The 20,672-nt window shown below is 58.3% G+C and overlaps 1 protein-coding gene across 1 annotated transcript; it reads left to right on the top strand.

Moving 5' to 3' along the window:
• The first annotated feature begins 218 nt into the window (after positions 1-218).
• Positions 219-20,672, top strand: DOC2B (double C2 domain beta). Its single transcript, XM_082776485.1, has 9 exons — positions 219-663; positions 8,596-8,675; positions 13,063-13,137; positions 14,344-14,453; positions 18,065-18,191; positions 18,363-18,520; positions 19,692-19,773; positions 19,956-20,052; positions 20,252-20,672. Exons 1-9 carry the CDS (start codon positions 333-335, stop codon positions 20,386-20,388), a joined length of 1,197 nt encoding a protein of 398 aa, XP_082632611.1. The 5' UTR covers positions 219-332; the 3' UTR covers positions 20,389-20,672.

Raw genomic sequence — 20,672 nt, forward strand, 5'->3', positions numbered from 1 at the left:
TCCTCCGGGGCCACAGCGGGGAAGGGGCTGAGGCTGGCCACAGCCCTCATTCCTCCGCTGCTGGTGCCGCTTTGTTGCTAGCTGGTGACATCACCCGAGAGCCCACCCCCTGCCTCCCCGCCGCCGCTCGGTCTCGCTCACTCGCTGGCAGGCAGCGCCGGCAGGATCAGGGCTGCGCGAGCGGGCGGCAGCAGCATGCGTGCGGTGGCTGAGGCTGAGGGCGCGAGAGCCACGTAGGGCGCCCGGCCGAGCCTCCCCGCCGCCTGCCTCCTGCCCCCCGCCAGCACCGTCGCGGCTCCCTCCGGGGACGCTGGGCGCCGACAGCCGCGTGCATGACACTCCGAAAAGGAGAGAAAATGACCATAAGTATCCAGGAGCACATGGCTATCGACGTCTGCCCCGGCCCCATCAAACCCATCAAGCAGATCTCCGACTACTTCCCCCGCTTCCCTCGCGGGCTCCCCGCTGCCGTGGGCCGCAGTGGGGCCCTGCGCCCGGCCGTCAGCCAGCCCTCCGTCAGCCCCGCCGAGGCGCCCCGCGAGGAGGACGAGGACGTGGACCAGCTTTTCGGGGCGTATGGCACGACGCCCGCCCAGCAGCCGGCCAAGTGCCCCCCACCCGAGGAGGCGGTGGACCCCGAGGGCTACGAGTCCGACGACTGCAGTGAGTTGCCAAGTTTCCGCGGGAGTTTGTGTGCTTGTGGTGGGGGGGTGGGGGTGTTTGGGGTCTGGTTCCTTGTCTTGCTGCCCGCGCCGTGCACCCTTTTCCCTGGCCACGCTGCCCGTCCCTGGCATTGCACTGCAGCAGTGACAAACCCTCTGCTGTCACCGCGGTGCTGCCCCCAAGGAGGGGTGGCCCCGGGAGCATCCCTGCCGCAGCCAGGCTGGGCGCTGAACCCAAACTGGGGAAGTCTCCCAAGAGCCACCAGTTGCTGCGTTTGCCGGTGCGGGTGAGGCGCTTCCCTGCCTCGTTCCTGCTCGGCTTCGGGTCCCTGGTGGCTGCCGGCTGGGCGCGGAGCCTTCGCTCCATCCGTCTGGGTGGTGCAGCCGCCCGGCTGATGAGCTGGCGATAACGCGCTCGCATCGCCCAGCTTGAGCTCGGGCGCTCCGCTCGCAATGGCACCCGCCGGGAAATCTCTGCCCTCGCCCTCTGCAAACTCCAGCTCCCGTTCCTCGCCCCCCCAGCTGCAGGCAGAGCCCCCACTGGAGGGACCGGGGGGCTTCCAAGCAGGCTCCGGCAGATGCAGGTGTTTGCAGCTTGGTTTAACCCCTCCCCACCCAAAACGTCCTTCCCATCCGGCTCGGTGGAGCTTGCAGGCTGCAGAGCAGCTGCTGTCTGGCTCTGCCAGCCGCGGCGGCTGGGATAGCATCGCTTACCCCCCGGGTCAGATAAAAACCAAGGTCTCCGCTCAGCCCAGCCCTTAGGGGCCAGATCCTGCCAGGGGCTAAGCACAAAGTTTGCAGCCTGGAGGCGACGAGGAAGGCAGGCAGTGCTGCTGAGCGCTGCTGCGTGCCCGTCCCCGGGGAAGGGGTGGGCTGAGCTCCCACCGAGCCGAGCTGTTTACGGCCCCGTGCCGGGCAGGCGGTGGCTTTCCCTGTGCCAAATGTCCCAGCCCTGCCTGGGCATCGCTCCCGGCTGCTGGGTGGCTGCCAGCAGGGCTGGGCCCCTCCTCACTGCGAGGTGGCACAGCCACCACCATGCCCTGCCCTGTGCTGCCTGCTGCCCATGGCCAGGGGATGCTCTGGGTGCCAGCCCCCGGTGGGTGCAGCCCCCAGTGGGTGCTGCCTCGCTCCCACCCCATGCTGGGGTCACGCTCCCCTTGGAGGAGGAAGAGGAGGAGAGCAGAGCCATGCCCAGGGGGAGCATCCCTGCTAAGCCCTGTTTGTCCCAGCCAGGCAGTTAGCAGCGACTTTAACCGGATTTGGGTTATTTGCTGCTCTAATTATCAGATCGCCTTTGCTCATCCCGGCGCTAGACACGGGAGCAGCTGGGCTGCAGGGGCAGAGGTGTGCGCGGGCGCTGGTGCGCTCAGGGCCGCAGGGCACGGCGCTTTCACCAGCACCCAAGGGCGCTACCGTCTGTGCCCAGCGAGGCCGGGAGCTGCGGGGCTGGGGGCTGGAGGGCGTTCGTCCTCCCGCTGGGCGCTGGGAGGAGCATTTCTTGCAGTGTAACAGGTGTCGGCCACGCCGCCGCCGCTCCTCAGCCAGATGTGCTGGGTTTTCCCCTGGCAGAGGCGCAGCAGCGCCAGGAGCGGAGCGGGTGCAGTGGGGACGGCCGGGATCCCAGCTGGGGGACAGCGTGGGGTGGCCCCAGCCTCTGTCGGGGTGCAGAGATGTGGGATGGAGCCTGCCCATCCTATGTGGTTAGCAGGCACGCTGCAAAGCCAGGCGAGGGCTCGCTGGCCCCTTTTCACAGTCAGGGAGCTGGGTGGGGATTTGTGCAGCCCGCCCGGAGGCACCAGCTAAGCTGGGGAGTCTTTCGGCACCCCCTCATATCCCCAGCAGGTGATTCAGGGCTGCTGCATTAGTCACCTGCACATCCCTGCCTGGATGGCGGCTTGGGGACATGGGGACTGGCTGAGGGCTTGGGTATGGCAGTGCTGGAGCTGGGGGCAGCACCCATCACCCGCTGCAGTGCCCGGGTAGCGCTGCGGGGCAAGCTGCCTGCCCGGGTGCTTTGGCTGCCCGTGTCTCCACCTTGGCTTTGGTGCAGCCGGGCTGGGATGTTCCCTGCATCGCTCCCCAGGGATGCTCCCAGCGCAGCCCCGCAGAGGTGCAGGATTTTGTCATGATAGGGCCCGTGGGAAGGGGTCGGCTCCTTCCCGTTTGTCCCACCTGCCTGCGGGTTTCCCTCCCCTAGCACAGAAGCGATGGCGCTCCCATGCCCTCTGGGAGGATTTGGGCTGCTTCTGGCTGAGGAGATGCAGTGTTTGCCTGGTTTTCCCCTAAATTTGTTCCTGCCCAGTGTTACCTCTCCAGCCTGGTGTTCCTGGGTGCCCAGCATCACCGGGGCTGTGTGGCTCAACCCCGCAGCACTGCAGGGGCTGGGGACGGAGCAGAGCCACCAGCACCCTGCCCTACAGCACCCGGCGGGGCTGCGGGCTTGGATGCGGGGCTGAGTCCCTGCGCTGCAGTCCTATTTCTTGTATTTCAGTGTATTTCTTTGGCACCTGATGCAGGGGCTCGAGTTGATGGCTCTGGGGCAGGGCGCAGCCATTTGGGGCACCCTCCAAGCAGCCCGTAGGTCCCAGCCGAGCAGCCTGCAGCTCCCAGCTGCGGCCACCACCCTCCCTCTGCCTTTTGGCCTGTCCCTGAGGGCCACCAGCCTCCAGGGCTGATTTCCACCCTGTCAGGCGGTGTGCTGGCGAGGGAACTCGGTGCAGAAGGAAAATCAGGAAATGCCAGCTAGGTGGCAATGTGCCACCTGCCAGGAGCTGGGCAGCAGCTCCTCACCTCCCGGCTCCCCTCTTCTGAGCAAGCCACGGCCCCTCCAGCGACTGCGCATTCCCCGTGGCAGTGCCTGGGCTGTGCCACAGCTCGCCTGAAGGGCTCTGGAGGCTGTGCAGGGTGTGGAAACGTGGCTTTTGGGAGGGAGAGCTGCAAGGACTGCTCTGCTTGGGGCTGACACTGGATGCACAGCCATCCCTCTGCCGCAAAGCACAAGCCCTCGAAGAAGCTCTCCGCGCACCTCAGCTGCCGAGTGAGGCTGTGGCAGGGTTTCGCTCCCTCCTCTGGACGTGCCAGGCTTTGGGTTTCAGGACGGGGAGGCAGCCCGAGAGCACGGCTGCTGCTGTGGAGCTGGGCTGGCTGGAGGAGCTGCGTGGTGCTCAGGCACAGACAGACGTGGCCGCGGTTGCCCACCGGAGCAGACAGCTCACGGGGCTGCGGCAGCAAGAAGCCCAGGTCTCCGGATGGGAGCTCGTGGCTTGTGACGCCAGCTGGAAGCCACCAAAGTTATTTAGGAAGGCTCTTTTTTTTTTTTTTTTTTGGGAGCAAATATGATAATTAGGCAAAGTCGTAGGGCAGTTATTAATTACTGTCTGCTTAAAGACGTAAAGAAGACCAAAGGTCTTGCAGGGCACTGAGTCTCCGAGTCGCCTGGCGGTGCTCGTGGCCAGGCAGCAGGAGGATGAAGGGGAGATGGAGGGGAAGCATGCGCCGGGAGGATGAGGATATTTACTTCTGAAACACAGCTCCTTAGCATATGCTGCCACTGCTATTTATAACCTTTGAATCGTCTTTTCAATCCAGATAAGGCCAAAAGAGGTATTTTTTGCTCGGGAAGCTAAACAAACCACCGCTGATGGTGGCGGAGCCTGGAGCGTGGCTCTGCCAGAGCCAACGGCGCCTGCGCAGGTGCCGGTCGGTGCCGGACCCCGGGTGCCATCCCCGGGGAGCTGGGGACAAACCTGCCCTGCCTCCCTCCTCCCTTCCCCGGTGCCCCGTGCCCGAGGGCTTCCCGGATCTTTCATCTTTGTATTTAACACTGAAGGCAATTTCGGGGGGTTGTTAATTGCAATACCATATTTCATTAAAGGGAGAGAGAGGGAGAGATTTGAAGGCCATCTCCAAATTGAAATTGCTGGAAGTCTAATTGCTGCTGACATCAGGGACCATTTAGTGCTGTAAAACATAATTGCATCTCTGAACTGTTCTGAGCAGATAAGTGTTCCTCTGAACACTCCTCCTGGAGAAGACAGAAGAGCTGATGAGCATCCATCAACCAGCCTTGTGGAGAAGCAGCTCCCTGCTCTGGAGCTTGCCAGGGGCTGGCGCTGTGTCTGGGAAATGAAGAAATATTAATTGTCATAGATTTTAAGTAAAAAAAACCAACAACATGGAAAGGCAGGAAGCAGTTGTGAGAAGGAAGAGTTGGGCTCTTTCCTTGCTCCCACTCCTGTTGCATTCAGCCACAAACCTGTGCCATCCCCGGAGCTCCCAGGAAGGGAGTGCATGGATCCAGTCCCTGCTGGCTTTTGTGCAGGACCAGGACATCCTGCTCAGTGTCTGTGTCCTAGCACAGCGTGCTGCCCTCGGGACACGTCCCACATCCTTTGTCACTTTGTCACAGAGCAGCTCACGGTGATTCCTGGGGCTGTTTCCAGGAATTAACCCAGGGGCTGTCGGAGTTTTGCTCCCCACGGCGCAGGGAGTCAGTCGCTCCTCGCACGTGCCCGCCAAGGCGATCCTCAGCTGCCTGGCTTGGAAATGGCAAAAATTATTTCTGTTCCTCCTGAGGAGTCATTTGCTGACATTTCTCGTGGGGCTGTAAGTGCACAGAATTACTTGCTGCCTTTCAGGACCTTTAAAATTATCTCCATTGCAGAGGAAAATTAAAGCAATGGAAGAATGGGGACCTATCTTTTATAGTGCATTAAAAAACACCCAGCCTGAAGGTTACTGAACCTGTGCTTTCTGTAAGGGAGCACTAATCCAGACAATCCCCAGCAGTCTCTTTACTGCTCCACTCTGATCTCCCTGGCACAAAATCCATGAGCAGATTTTCTTGGGAGCAGCAATGCTGATAAGCAGAGGGACTTAAGGCTTTTGGACTCCTTTTTAATTAGTTCTAGAGCAGTTTTTAGCGCGCACCTTGCTTTCTCCCAGCACCTAGCCTTGCTGGGCTTTCCAACAACAGTCATGTTGCAGAAGCTTCCCCAAGTCTGGAAGGTGAAACACCCTCACAAGCGATCGCTGCCGGGCTTTGTTGAAGTTTCTGGGACTGCTCTGCGGGTGCCAGTGCCTCTTTGCCATCTCCAGCACCTCCTGGGCAGGGGAACTCTTCCCCCTCACGTGTCCCCAGCCAGCAAGGGGCCAGATCTGCTGCTGAATGAGGGCACCTTGCCCACACAGCCAGGGACCTGCTAGGGAACATCACCCAGATTTACCCCTGCAGGTATAAACAGAAGATGCTTGGGGCTCCCCGTCTGATGGCAGATACCAGCCATAAACCACGGGGACCATCCCTGGGGGGGCGCAGGACCCCGCGGCGCCCCCAGGCTCCAGACGTGTGCCATGGCCGAGCCCGGAGCCACACGGTCTGGCTGCTGATAATTTCACAGCCCGCTGAATTAATCAAAACGCCCAAAGGTCGGTGGGGGAAGAGGCCGCGTTCCTGCACGAGTCAGATTTATTTTTCTTTGCAGAGCCTGCGCTGAGCGCCAGCCCCGGGCTGGCACCTTCCCATCAATCTCTCCTGATCCGCGGCCGGGAAGGAGGGTCAGGCCCTGCTAATGAGTTCACGTCTCCTAATGGTTATTTTATCATTGGAGCAGAATAATCGCAATAATAATGATACATCCTGCCTGCTGCCTGGAGAGCGCTAAGCTGCCTTTGAAATGCCTGACAAAGGCATTTATTTATATTTTTTTTTTATTTGCAGTCTGTGTGATTAGAGGGCAGCATTCAGAATAGCTCAGTAGAGTTAAATATGTCTGGTAACAGCGCTTCTCGTCTAATTGCTGCCCTTTTCTTTTTTAGGCACTTGCTCCCCTAATTAACAGCACAAGCTACTTCCATCTCAGCTGCGAGGATGGCTGGGAGGGGGAAAAACAACAAAAGCAGGGCATCTCGCCTGCTTGGCCGAGGGCTTTGTTCAAAGCCGGCTGCGTGGCCGCTGCTCCGGGCAGCTTTGGGCCCAATCCTGGCACCTGGGGGCTCGGTGTGACCCCAGGGACGCTCACAGCTCGAGCACCGTGCTCACCACCTGGTGGGATCCCACGAGCTTTGCAGGCTCTCACCCTGCGGCTCAGCCGTGGCTGTGCCCATGCCCGTGTCCCCGTGGGGCCGCATCCTGCAGCCCCCCCAGCTCCAGGCTCCTGCTGCAGCGCCGCGGCTGCCAAGTCCCCCGCGTCACCCTGATCCCTTTTGTCACTTCCATACGGCCGCGCTTTTAAGCAATTAGTGCAACACATCCCGATGATGTTTCCGTGTCCCTCTGCCGAAGGCGGACCCTTTCTTGGGAACGGGAGCTCACCATCATCAGCACATATCCCTGCGGGGAGCAGGACCCTCCCCGTGCTGGGGGAGAGCAGTGCAGGGGCCGTGCACCCCTGCCCGTGCTCACTGCTGCTGCTTCATCCTGCTGGGGCCGGGCTCGCTGCGCCCTGGGGCAGGTTGTCGCGCCAAGGGGACAGGAGGCTCTGCCGGCATTTCCTGGCCAAACCCCGTTTCCACGCCAAGCTTTTAATTTGTTTTATAAACTGCCAAATCCAGCCGGCTAAGCCGCGGCCCCCTCCTGTGGCTGGCGGGCAGCGGCTGGCTAAAGGGCAGGTGAGGATGGAGAGCCTGCGAGAGCAGAGGGTTCTTCTTCCATAGGCAAAAACCCAGCTTTGTCAAGTTTTGATGACTTTGCCATGAGCCATGGGACCAGTGCTGGTCCTTGCACGCTGCCATGCACAGCTGCCAGCCCCCTACCTGTGCCGCCAGCCCCACGAGCAGTTTGGAGCCTCAGTCGCAGCACAATTTGGGTGGTGAGTGCTCTGCAGGTGCCCCTTGAGCCCAACGCAGAGGTGACACACAGGTGTTGCAGATTTGGCCTCACCCTGCGTCGCCTCCATCTCCCCAAGCCCAGCAGGTGAACCCCACAGAGCCAGCAGCTAACGCACCATGAAATTACTCCAGAGCAAGGGGGGAGCATTATTCTGGCACAAACCTCCGTTAATATTTTTCTTCTTCGCTTTGAAGACAAAATATTTACTCTGGAGCAGCGGGTTTTTGTTTGCTAGCAGGCTAACCCTTGTTTGGGCTGGAAGATCACTGTGAAATCACCATGCGGAGGTTTTGGTCCCCTCCACATGTGCCGCCTCGGGAGGTCCCAGTAGGGGAAAGTGGGCACAGCAAAACACAGGCTGGAGCCCCTGGGGGGGCTGAAGGCTGCTGGCAGGTGAGGCCATGCTGGGGGAGATGCCAATCCACGTGGGGATTGGGTCTGGGGGCCTTGGTGAAGGTCTGAGCACGTTTCAGAGGAAAGCAAACCTTTTTAAGGCTTTGCCATTGCTTTGCCATTGCTTTGCCTGCAACTTGCTCAGTCCAGAGGGAGAGAATTTCTCAAACCCAATTTTCCCCTGCTGCTGAGGCTCCTGCTCTGCGCTGCCCTCCCACCCCTTCCCCTCGGCCCCGAGCACCGCTGTGGCCGCAGCTGGGTTGCCGATGCCGTGAGGGAACGCCACTCTGGCTGAGGGCTGTTGATGTTTTTCATCTTACCCGTAAAAGTATTTCCATGCTCGCTGGGCTTAATTTACAGTTCGCAGCCAAGCCGGAGCTGGGAATGGGTCCCACCGGTGGCTCATTTGTTCAAAGGTGTCAGCGTGCAAATACACGCGGCGGGTGTGCCAGCAGTGCCACAGGAGGTGTGGGATGGGATGTGCCACGCTGCCCGGCTCCCCCTGGAGAGGAGCCTTGGGGCTGGGGAGCCCCCCAGAAACCCCCCAGGATGAAACACTGCAGGATGTGCCAGCCCCACTGCTTCATTCTGGGGCTTACTTGGAGGATGCTTTGCTTCTCTGTTGTGTCTCCATCCTCTCCCTTTGTGTTACGGGGCGAGGAGCCAGCGGTGCTGGTCCCTCTGCTTCACAACCTCTTGTGTCTCTTGCAGCTGCGCTGGGGACGCTGGATTTCAGCTTGCTGTACGACCAGGAGAACAACGCTCTGCACTGCACCATCAACAAAGCCAAGGTACGTGGAGCCAGCCAGCCCCGCGGGGCGATATGGGGACACCAGAACCCTGCCGAAAATGGGGACATGGGGGCTCGGCCGGGGCTCTGCTGTCCCCAGCCCCATGCCCGCACCATCTCCAGCCCCAGTCCCATGGGACGCAGCCATTCACCCATCCCTGTCCCCGTCCCTGTCCCCGTCCCTGTGCCGAGCCGGCTGCAGCTATTTATGGCTTTCAGCAGAGCACCCAACCCGATGTTGTTATTTACTTGACGCTGTGACCGGCTGTCAGTTTATAAATGGCTCTTTTAAATGCTGCTAATCACTGCCACAAAGTGCTCTGCCTCAGCTCCTTTGCCGTCTGCGTGATTGAAGCAATTAGGGTTTTTTGTTGTTGTTGTTTTGTTGGGCTTTTTTTTTTCTTTTTTTCCTTTTTTTTTTTTTGCACGTTTTGGAGCAGAAACAGGCAGCGGAGGTCCTGCCTCTGCCTTTGGGCGCATGGCTTCAGGGTGCTGCTCAGCTCCTCCCTGACCTCACCCAGCCATGGGGGCCTGGAGGGAGACCCACGGCCCTGCAGCCTTGGGAAGGGCTGGGGGGGCTGCAGGTGACCCCCAGGGGACCGGTTCCCTTCTGAGGATGCTCGAGGACAGCCGGATTACCTGCAGCCCCCACCCTGGAGCAGAGCACCTCTGGGTGCTGGGTGCGCGCACCCATCGGGAGCAGGAGCAGGGGCACCACAGCTCGGCTCAGGCTGTGCACAGCCGCTGGGCAGCCTCGGGTCGGGTTTTCCTCCTAGTGCTCGGGAGCGGAGCCAAGCAGGGGTTTTCTGCTCGGGTTTGCAGCGGGAGGAAGGTGGGGAGGAAGGAGCCCCACGAGGAGGAGGAGGCTCTGACAGCAGCGAGAGCGAAGGCAGGGCTGAGGAAGGAGAGCCTTGGTCCAAGCATGCCCCAGAGCTGGGCTGTAAGGGAATGGCAGCAGCTGAACCCCCCTAAATACAGCCCTGGGCCCTGCCCGCGGGTGGGACAAGCTCCCCCCCGCCGCTCTGACATTCAAGCGTTGCAGTCCTGTTCATTTCCATTCTGCTCTCATTCTCCCATTTTTCTCTTTTATTTACATTGCCATCTGCTCGCTCTCATTTCATCTCTCGCCTGGGGAAAGCTGCCAAAACTTGACTACAGAAAGGTAAGGGCCAGGACCCCGGCTGCCGGCGGTGGGAGCTGGCGGTGGCTGCGCAGATGCTGCAGGGCAGTGCCGGGACGCGTGGGTCCCACGGGGCTGCGTGGTGTCAGCCGCCTGAGAAGGGTTTTTCTTTCTCCTCTGGATAACCTCCCCCCTTGGTTAAATCCGCCCCGTCTTGGTCCAACACCAATTTTCTGCTCTGCAGCCACCGACTGCTCGGTTTGCAGGTCAGGGCTTCCAGGGGGTTCCCTGCTGGGGCGCTTTGTGCCTCAGTTTCCCTAATAGCACAGAGCTCTGCCCTCCCAAAACAGGACGGAGAAGGACCTGGATAACATGAGGTGCCACAGGCTGTGCCCTGGCACAGCTCATGGTGGTTTTGGTCTTGTTTTCTGCTCAGCCTAACCAAGGCCAGCGTGCTGCACCGATCCCTGCAGGGCTATAGGGGCATGGGGCAGCGCAGACACCGCTGTGCTGTCCCGTAGCTCCGTTGGGCTCCTGTTTTTGGGAGGAAGGTGCCACGGGTGATCCTCAGGCAAAGCCATGGTGACACAACAGCACTGCCAAGCCCACTGCCTGCAGCGGGGGGCTCCTGGAGGGCACCCGGCAGCTTCCACCCTGCCGAGCGCCTGGATGCGCCCCACGAACCCGCAGCCGAGTGCTGGAGATCTGCACGGAACACGAGTTATGAATTTGCTCATCCATATTTATCACTGCGGGGACATTCCCAGCTCCGAGCCACAGCTGCTGCTCCTGGCCCCAGCGGGGACACCGATGTCACCCCCTTTTCTCCGGGAGGGCTCAAGCTCCTCCAAACACAACTCCTTTGTTTGCAGCACGCTCTGGGGAGCCTTTGGCTGTGATTTCTGGACGTGCCCATCTGCGAGGGGTGACACGGCCCCTGCAAAGCAGGGACACACAGCACCCCGGGCTGGAAAGAGGCACCAGAGGCTGGGTTTGGGCAGCAGCAGCCTGCCGGCCACGGGGGGATGCTGCTGGCACGAAGCCTCCTCCTGCGATTCCTGCGTGCCTCGAGCGTGGCGTTAATAGGCAGCCCGATTAGCCCGCCTCGTAATTAAATCCTATCGATTAGCTAAATGTCAGTGGCACGGAGTGCAGCTGGCGGCAGCGGGGCTGTCGGTCCCCATGGGATCGCAGCGGGGATTTCGGGATTACAGAGGGGATTTCGGAGCTGAGGAGAAGAAGGGGAAAGTTGTGAGCAGCATCAGTGCCCCAGGGAGGGCAGATTGGCATGAGGCCGTGCTGGTGAAGCTGGTGGGTTACTTTGTCCCCAGCATGGGGCTTGGGGAGCCCTTGGCCACACTGCCTCAGCCTCTTGGCTCTCTCGGAGGAGATTTAGGTCCCTCCAAGCAGAAGGGGTGATGGCACTGTCACCCACGTGCCCCTGTGGGGCAGAGCCATCGCGTTACATCCCACTGGTGCTGAACCCGAGCAGAGCGACGTGGGAGGGAGCCAGACGTAGCATTAGGAGCCATTTTCCAGGCTCCTGTCACCCCATCCTCCGTAGCACATCTGTTAAAAAAGCCTTAAATAGCCTCCTCAGAAGGTAATTTAATTGAGCTGATTTGATGGGTGAATTACAGAGCTGCCTGTCTCCCTCCATCCATTTTCATGGGAATTTGCTCGCTCGCTTATGGCTTCATTTTCCACACAGCATCCGTGCAGGTGGGGCAGCTCCGCCGCAGGAGCCTGTGGGCAGGATTCACTTCCCTCTGCTGTGAGCAACCGGTGATCCCATTCCCCTGGGTCCCCACAAGCCAGGGCTGTCCCCATGTGCCGTGGACACCTGTGGAGCCGCAGCTGGCACCTGCCTCCCGTCCCCCGTGTTTGCCACGTTCCCCTTTGACCGGGCCAGGGAGGTGACCTGAGCTGCAATGCTGTTGAAACAGAGCCATTTAGCCTACATTTGCTGCTGATATTTTTAATCCTTCTGGCTCTGGTGGAGGAGCCAAATCCTCTTTGCCGGGCCCCGTTTGGCCGCCTGGCCCCAGGACAGCGTGGATGTGGAAACCTGGCCGAGGTTGGCAGCTGGTCCCAAGGTCCTGGGCTGTGCAAACCCGGCCAGCCAGGGCTGCCAGTGTGCAGCTGGGTGTTATTCCATATGCCACGCGATTTACCCCAACATCTCGCCCTTCAATTTGCCCCAAATCCACCCTCCATCTTCCAACTTCCATTGCGCACAGCCACTCCAGCAGCAGCCGTACGAATGCTCCTTGATCCCAGGCACCAAATACCCTGTGCTAGGGGCCTGGCAACCCGTGAGCATCCCACAGCCTGGTTCCTATGCCCAGGTGCCTCTCCCACCATGCTTCCAGCCAAGGGATGCCCTCAGGCACCGGGAAACAGCCCCTGCAGGGCTCCTGCAGCCAGGCTGGAGCAGCCCAGGGCATTTGTGGTAGGGCTGCTGTGGTTTCCAATAAGGACCAGTAAAAATGAGGCTTTGAGTGTTGTGCCGCTGTGTTGCTTCCCTTCCCTGTGGAGTTTGTTTCTATGCACATTGTTACAGCTTTGTGCTGGTTTGGGGCATGGCCCTGAGAGCATTTCCAGCCCCGCGGCTGTTCAGAGGCCACGGGGCAGAGCAGCCTCGTCCCCTCTGCCCAGAGCTCCAGAGCAAACACGCTCGATGTCATCCCCTGAGAGCGGTGGGGTTGGGTAAAAACCCATCAGTGAGGGGCACCGTGAGGGTTTCCTGGTGGCCGTGCTCCAGTACCCGTGGGCACCAGCCTCTGACCGTGGCTGTGCCACCAGCGGTGCCGTGCCACGGAGCAGGAGGACGGCGCCTTCGCGCCCTGGGGAGCGCTGCAGGGGAAGAGCACAACAGCAGAGGTGTGTGCTTGCTCGTAAGCGATTATTAACTGACAAAACCCTGTAATTTTAAGCCATGAAGATCACTGCACTGCTTTCCCTAATCCCCAAATTAATTGCGAGCAGGGTGTCAGAGTCAGCTGCTCCAGCAGCGGAGGTGCGCGGTGGCCGATGTGACACGCCGCAGGGGAGCCCCGGGCGTGCTCTGCTCTTGCCACACAGCCTGGGTCTGGCACCGATCCTGCTCTCCTCCCTCCCTGCTCCCGGGGCACCATGGCCCAGCAATGCCCCATGGAAGTGGGCATCAGAGGCTGGGCTCAGTGAGAGCACCCCGCGGGTGGCTCTGCCTCCCAGGGCAGCTCAGGTGCCGCTGCTGCTCTGACTCCTGCTGCTCTTCCCTCTCCAGGGCCTGAAGCCGATGGACCATAATGGTTTGGCCGACCCCTACGTCAAATTGCACTTGCTTCCCGGAGCCAGCAAGGTGAGACACGTTTCACTGCCCTCTCCCTTCACAGGAATTTCCCTTGGGAACCTGGTGATGGTTCCCTGGTGAGCAGCTGTGTCTCCAGGGGCTGCTGGAGCATCCCCGAGGGACCGCGGGTCTCTGTGGGCAGTGAAGCCTCCCCACAGACCCAGCCCAGCAGCATTGGGTGCAGGCATCAGGCTCACAAGGTCCTGGGACAGCTCCAAACATGGGGAGAAACCAGCTCTGGTTTTGTTTGGTGGTTTGGTTTTCCTTCTCCTGTTGCATTTAAAACCCCTCAGATCCCAATAAAGCAGGGTATAAATCGTAAGGGAAATATTTCCATCTACTTAAGCTCAGCGCTTGCTGGAGAGAAGAGTAATTAAAGATATTGATGTGTAGTGAGAGCGCGGTGTAACTGATGGGGATGTGGAATTTAAATGCTAAATGTATGTGTTATGAATATTAATTGCGCTCTTATTTTACACTAAAGGGAAGACCTTTTGGGGGGAGGTATGTTTACTTGTTACGGTTCAGCTGAATTAATTCGTAACGTTCAGGGCGGTAGAGGGAGTTTTTAACCACATTTCGAGTTCCACTGGAAGCAGGAGAGCCAGGAGCGCTTTCATCAGCGATATTATCTGTCACTTCCAGTTTCTGCAAAGGCACTGATTAGCATTGCTGCTGGGGGGGGGACGGCCGCAGGTAGCAGTGCCCGAGGGCAGGGGTGGCTGCGGGGGGACCTCACAGGGACACCCCCCTCTGGCCATAGGGCGAGGGGTCAGGATCTGGCCCCAGTGACTGCGGAGCTGCGGTACCATGAGGCATTACCCCTGCTAACAAAATGCACGTCCAGGAATTTATTTTGAGTTTTTATTTTGAGTCAGCCAGAGTCAGGAGCTGTGCTGGAAGCAGGAATGCAAATAACCAGCCAGAACAGCAAATTGGTATTTTTTAATGAACCTGAAAAAAGACTTTTTTTTTTTTTTTTTTTTTCCCCTCTCTCACTCCTGCTGTATAAATGAAATCCCCGCTCTCTCGCTGCCTCTGCCAAGGTTCCCGTTTCGCTGCTTGTTTCCAGGGAGGGGGATGCGGAGCTGGATCGCTTTGCAAATGAGCCAGCAAGCGCTGTGCCATGCTGCGGGAAGGGGGATTTTGGGGCACCCACGGCCACAGCCTGGGGGTCGGGGTCCCTCTCACCATGCTCCTCCTTTGCTCTTCCAGGCGAATAAACTACGAACCAAGACGCTGCGCAACACGCTGAACCCCACCTGGAACGAGACGCTCACCTACTACGGCATCACCGACGAGGACATGATCCGCAAGACCCTGCGGTAGGGCCCCATGGCTGCCACCCAACCCTCTTGGTCTGAAGGCAGAGTTTAGCATTTTCCCCTCAGGGGAAAAGAAAAAAGAGCTCGGGGGGCACGGGGCAGAGCCCACCTGTTGCCTGCAGCATGCCTGCAGATGAGGAACCGAGCGCCACGGGTTGTTATTTCACATGGAAAATATTAGTCATGCTGAAAGTGCTGCAGGCCTGCCGGGCTGGAAAGCCTCTGGTTTTTGATTATTATTAGCGGTGGGTATTTTTTATTTTTTATTTTTTTTTCACTGCAGACTTTGAAGTTTGCAACCTCTCAGGCGTGGAAATCAGTTTGCAGGGAGCGGTTTGGTGAAACGCAGCAGGGAGAAAAAGCCCCAACACACACCTTCGGGGTGCTGCACCCGCCTGTGTCCCCCCCGTGCCTGGTGCTTTGCTGTCCCCTGGGAGCTGCTGGCCTCTGCCTTGCTGGCCTCATGCTGTCCCTGCACAGTGAGGTTTCCTGGCAGACCCAGGCTGCATGCTCAGGTGGCCCCGCCGCCACCCTGGGAAGGTTTTTGTGCAAGTGAAAAAGCAAAGGAGTTGGTGAAGTGGGGAGGCTGTGAGGCTGGGGCTCAGGGCCTTTGCCTTGCCTGGACATGGCTCCACAGAACTAAGGTAGATGGGTGTGTATGTGTTCAAAGGAGATGTTTTTCCTCGTCCCTTCCCAGCTCTGGCTACATTTCTGTACCTGGGGACACGTTCCCTTGCCTATGGCTCATGGAGTTCCCCTGATCTCGCCATCTCCTGGGGCCCGTGGCTCCATTCCTTTCCCTTGCATGGGGCAGCCAGCGCCTAAAACTCAAGTGCTCTTCATTTAGCTGAAGAACAATTCCCCAGCCTCCTATTTCCTTTCCTCCATCCCCGCGGCAGAAGGCATCGGCAGAAGAGAGTTTCTTTATCCTGAGGCAGGCGTAGAGGAGATGAGGCTTCTTACAACTGAGCCACAAGGAAGAAAACTCAGCTTTTATTTCAAGTCTGTGCTTGGATTTCCTTCTTTTCAGATGGGTGGAAGGGACGTGTTGCTGCTCCTCACTTGGATACCTGCCTGCCTGTGCCCTGACCATGGAGTCTTTGTAAAAATAACAGATCCAAGCCACCACCAGCCTTTGCCTCCCAGCTCCTGGGGAGATGTTGAAGGGCCCCACAGCCTCCCTGCCCACCTGGGCTTCTCCTGCCCTGAGCTCAGCCCCAGCTGTGCCCCCAGCACTGTCCCTTGTCCCCGTGGGACAGAGGGGACATGCAAGATGTCTGAGGGACTGGCAAGCAGAATTTTGTTAATGAACCAACCCCCTGAGATGTATTTCAGATTTCAGGAAATGCATCAGGTGGGAGGATCTTGAAAGGTCTCATCCATTCATCGATCAAACCATCCTTGAGTCTAGCCCAAGCAGCACCAGAGCCCCCCACCAGCACTGCAGGGCAGGGGAAATTGAAGTGGGCAGAATGCAGCCGCCTACATTTAAATTATCCGTGTAATAGGTAATAAATAGATTGTATTCGTAATAAATACCGGAGCTGGCCGGAGACTGGATACGATTATTCATATCCAGATATTTTGGCGGAGCGATGCATTATTCATATGATATTCAGCGTGCCTGCGAATGCCAGGAATTCTTTGTTTAATCATGTGTTTGACAAACATCATGACTCATTAAATATATTATTCAGAAAATAGTATTTGATCAGGTCTAATAGGCACACTGCAGATATGTGGAGATTTGGGGTCCCAGATTGCATTACACCACGAGCCCTGGACGAGCTCTGCTGCAGAACCGTGGGCAGCCTTGGGCCAGTGTCTGACTGCTCCGTGGTTCCTGCGCTCAGACACGGAGGGGTTTTGTTTGGAGACCCACACTGGACAGTCCCAGATGCTGCCTCTTGCCATTTTCTCTCCTTTCCAGGCATTGTCTGTGCTTAAGGCATCGTGCCTCTGCATTGAGAGCCTCCCAAGTTGCTATAGGGACCATGGGGAGCTCAGAGGCAGGCGCTGCGTCCTCAGCATCCGCTGTTACTTGTGTACGTTAAGGGAAAGGGTACGAGGCTCCAGCTAAATTCCTCGCTGACCCCATTCTCCCCTTCCCACAAGGGAAAAAAGGCCGGAGGAGCTCCTGTGCAGGCAGCAGCCGTGAGTCAGCTGCGGGGTGGCTGGAGCTGCAGTGAGTCAGGGCCGGGAGGAGTGGGAGGAGAAGTTGGGTGAGCGGCGATCGCTCGCGCGCTCCCCAGCTCTCTGCTGCAGCGGTTTCACGGCCTTAGCCCGGCGGTCAGGAGCCCTCCTGGAAGCTGTCAGATCGACAGCAGGGTGCGAGGGACTGGGTTTGATGAAGAGAGAGGCGGGAGGGGGGTGATGCTCGCAGTACAGAGCTCCTAACGGGGAGCGAGGGTGGCTGCTGGAGACATGTGCTCACTGTTTGTCATGGAGCTGATTTTCTAACCTAAGGCATAAAAATTCCATCACATTGATTCCTCGTAATAAAATTCAAGCCGGTGTAATTGCATTACGCCTGTTTCCAAAGGCAGGGCTGGGGCCGGAGCTGCGTGCCGATCTGACTCACGCCTCTGCACTGACTTACGGGGCCAATGCACCACAAGCCACCAGTGACAGATACCACACCGGTGGAGCGGAGGGACCACAGCCAGGTGGCTATAGGGCTGGAGGGGTGTCAGATGGACTGACCACAACTGACACCTCAAAGTGCTTTTGGGATGCGTCCAGGCAAGGTTCAGGGTGGGGAATCTTGTTGCTCTTGTTCTCAAGAGGTAAAATCCACACGGAGCGCTGCTCCCCCAGGTGCATAGGCAGCAGCCTGGCCTCGTGCTCCCATCTCCAGTTCATCCTCTGCAACCGCAGGCTTGCTGCTCCCTGCCTGGAGCTGCAGCAGGATGGGGCCACGCATGCGTTGGTGAATGCTGCATCTTGTCTAGAGCCACCGCTGCTCCTTTGTAGGTTTGGGTCTTTGAAAGAGAGAGAGAGGAAGGGAACTAAGAAATACGTTGCCTGCATTTCAGATTCTCTTTGAGGATTTTGCTGTTGCGGTGGGGTGTTTTTCTTTGCGGGTATCTATAGTAACGCTGCATCCATTTCTGGAGAGCAGCACTCCCGTGGCCCCTCTTGGGGTTTTCTCCCCAAACCCTCTCCTTCTGCCTGCTCCCCCGACCTGGTGTTCCTCATGCGGCTTGGCTGCACCGTCTGGGTGGCTCCTCACTGCCTCCTTCTTCCCTGGTGGTCAAACTGCCATGGAGAAACCACCCACAGATAAACCACACGCAGATAAACCACCCATGGAGAAACCACCCATCCATGGGTAAACCATCTACGGTCAGAGCCATGGTGTGCAATTCATTCCAGTGACATGGGATTGCAGGGCAATATTCATCTGTAACTCCTTTTATTCCTTCATGAATTGTTCCTGGGTTTATGAAGACTCAGCAAGGCCAAGGTGAGAAAGGGGCGACAACAGGAGCGTCTGCCAGGGGGGAAAAACAGGCAGTGAAAGGACGGGAAGCTGTCACAGAAAAAAATAAAAATCATGGAAAAAGGAGCCCCCACACAGCCCCGCTCACACCACCCTGTGCTCCTTTCAGGATCTCGGTGTGCGACGAGGACAAGTTCCGCCACAACGAGTTCATCGGGGAGACGCGGATCCCGCTGAAGAAACTGAAGCCCAACCAGACCAAAAACTTCAGCATCTGCCTGGAGAAGCAGCTGCCGGTGAGTTGGCGGGGAGGAGGGCAGTGTGACACCTGAGAGGTGCCAGCAGGCAGCATTTGGGCTGTTTTAATCTCGGTGTATGAGTGATATTTGACGCCAGCGAGGCGCAGGCCTCGTGGTGGGCATCTGGCACCGGAGCAGCCCCGGACTGGCTGTGTTCCCCCTCCCCAGGTAGATAAAACAGAGGACAAGTCGCTGGAGGAGCGCGGCCGGATCCTCATCTCCCTCAAGTACAGCTCGCAGAAGCAGGGCCTGCTGGTGGGCATCATCCGCTGCGCCCACCTGGCCGCCATGGACGCCAACGGCTACTCCGACCCCTACGTCAAAACGTGAGTGACGCGCCGCCGGCCCATCTAGCCTGTCCCCGCAGTGGAGATTAATCCTTCTCATTAAGAGATGCACATGAGGGCGTCACGGTAGCAGCTTGTGAGCGTTATTCCCCAGCAATTATTCCATGATGACGCCAAGTAGCAAAGGTGTCAGCCTGCCCCGTGGCTGCCCCGTGACGAGCAGCACCCGGTCCCTGATGGTTTTGATGTGCCTTGCACTGTCCTGTTCCCCCCTTCACGCGCCCACCAGGTCACTGCCATGCTTCAGAAAGGCTCTAATTACAGCGCGTGTCTAATTAGGTCAGGCAGCACTTTAATCGCACCCCGTAGCTCTGGTGGCTCCAGGGGCTGGTTAACAGGGCTGGGGGCACGTTTGCAGGTCCTACCGATGCTTTGCGATGTAAATGATGGGGCTGTCTTCCTTCTGAAAAAAAAAAATGTCCTTTTAAAAAATAAAAAAGCCCAGAAATGGCTGGGGTGGGCTGCTGTGAGCTGCCCTCACCCTGTGGGGCAGGGACGTTTGTGTTACCCGGGGTGCTGGGGTGCCAGGGGAGTCACTGCTTTGTGCCCACAGGCAGGATGATGGCCACGGTTCTTTTTTGAGGGAGGAAATATCAATTTTCAAATTTTCACTCTGCCAAGTGGAGACGGATGTGGCAGGAAGGGCTGGCAACCTGCGCCCGTCCCTCATCCCCAGTGCTCTGACCCCAAATGCAGCACTTTTAGGGATGGCATTTGTTGAGACAGAGTGACTGGGATGAAACGTGCCTGGTATGTGGGAGGCCAGTAATGGAGTTTATCAGCAGAATGCTTTCAGCTTCCTACTCAATTGCTGTTTAGCAGTGGAGACGTTTGTATAAAAATCCACCCTTTCTTTTTCAAATGCTCATCGGAAAAGCTTGGCTCCTGAAACAACAGAATTCCCTTTGTTTTTCGTGGTTGTTTTGGATGCTGCCTCACATGTATGGCAGGCAGTGATCATACCTGCAGGGCTACAAGCAGAGCAGACAGACGAGTGATGTTTCTTGCTGCAAGCCCTAATTTTTGAATTACAAGCAAGATACGGAGAGTGCCAACGTGGGAACATGTTGACCTGGGACACAAAAACAGGGGAAAACCCTCGTGCTGCCCAGCGGCTGTGTGCTGACTGCCTCAAATGGTTTTCTTGCAGCTACTTGAAACCGGACGAGGACAAGAAGTCAAAGCATAAGACAGCGGTGAAGAAGAAGACACTGAACCCCGAATTCAATGAGGTGGGTTTTTGCTGCTCGTGGTTCTCACCTGGGGGGCTTTTCTCAGTGCTGTGACTTAAAAGAGAAGATAAAACACCCCGGCCACTGCACAAGGAGAGGGAATTGAGCTCCCCGTGGGGAATGGCGCTGCTGGCGCTGGGCCCCATGAGAGCTCAGCCTGAAGGCTCCTGCTCTCCCCACAGGAGTTCTGCTATGAGATAAAGCACGGCGACCTGGCCAAAAAGACCTTGGAAGTCACCGTGTGGGACTACGACATCGGGAAATCGAATGACTTCATAGGTGAGTGGGGCATCTGGAAGCGCTGGACGTGTTCCTGAGATCTTGGCTAAGTGGCATTGCCCCCTGTCCCGGCTGCCTCTTTCACTCCCCAGTTCTTCCTTTGGGGTGGGATGGCCGGCGTGTCCTGGTGTGCCCCAGTGTGTCCTGGTGTGTCTTGCAGGCAGGTGCCCACCCACCTCTCCTCTCTGTCTCTCCCAAGGTGGAGTCGTGCTGGGAATTAATGCCAAAGGCGAGAGGCTGAAGCACTGGTTCGACTGCCTGAAAAACAAGGACAAGAAAATCGAGCGCTGGCACACGCTAACGAACGAGCTGCCAGGGGCCGTCCTCAGCGACTGAGCGCCCCGCGGACTGCTCGCCTCCACGGCGTCGGGCGGAGGGGAGCGAGGCACTGCTGCGAGGGAGAGGGGACATCCCGTGCCACGCCGCGGGGACACGCTCCCCAGGGAGCAAGGCAGAGGCTCCTCGCTGTGCTCAGCGGGTCCTGGTCCCTAAGGCTTTTCCAGAATGCCTCTCAGCACCCTTACACACACACACACACGCTCACGAGCATGCACAGACACTCGTGCGCACACACACACACACACTCTCAACACACACCTGCATGCACTACAGTTCTGACT

Source organism: Aythya marila (assembly GCF_965140915.1).
Source record: "Aythya marila genome assembly, chromosome: 20".
NCBI classification, from domain to species: Eukaryota; Metazoa; Chordata; class Aves; order Anseriformes; family Anatidae; genus Aythya; species Aythya marila.

Excerpts from the sequence above, each read along its gene's own strand:
- DOC2B (XM_082776485.1), top strand. The coding sequence starts at position 333 with ATGACACTCCGAAAAGGAGAGAAAATGACCATAAGTATCCAGGAGCAC. Across the intron at positions 664-8,595 it reads CTACGAGTCCGACGACTGCA|CTGCGCTGGGGACGCTGGAT; the intron begins GTGAGTTGCCAA and ends TGTCTCTTGCAG. Across the intron at positions 18,192-18,362 it reads GCCTGGAGAAGCAGCTGCCG|GTAGATAAAACAGAGGACAA; the intron begins GTGAGTTGGCGG and ends CCCCCTCCCCAG.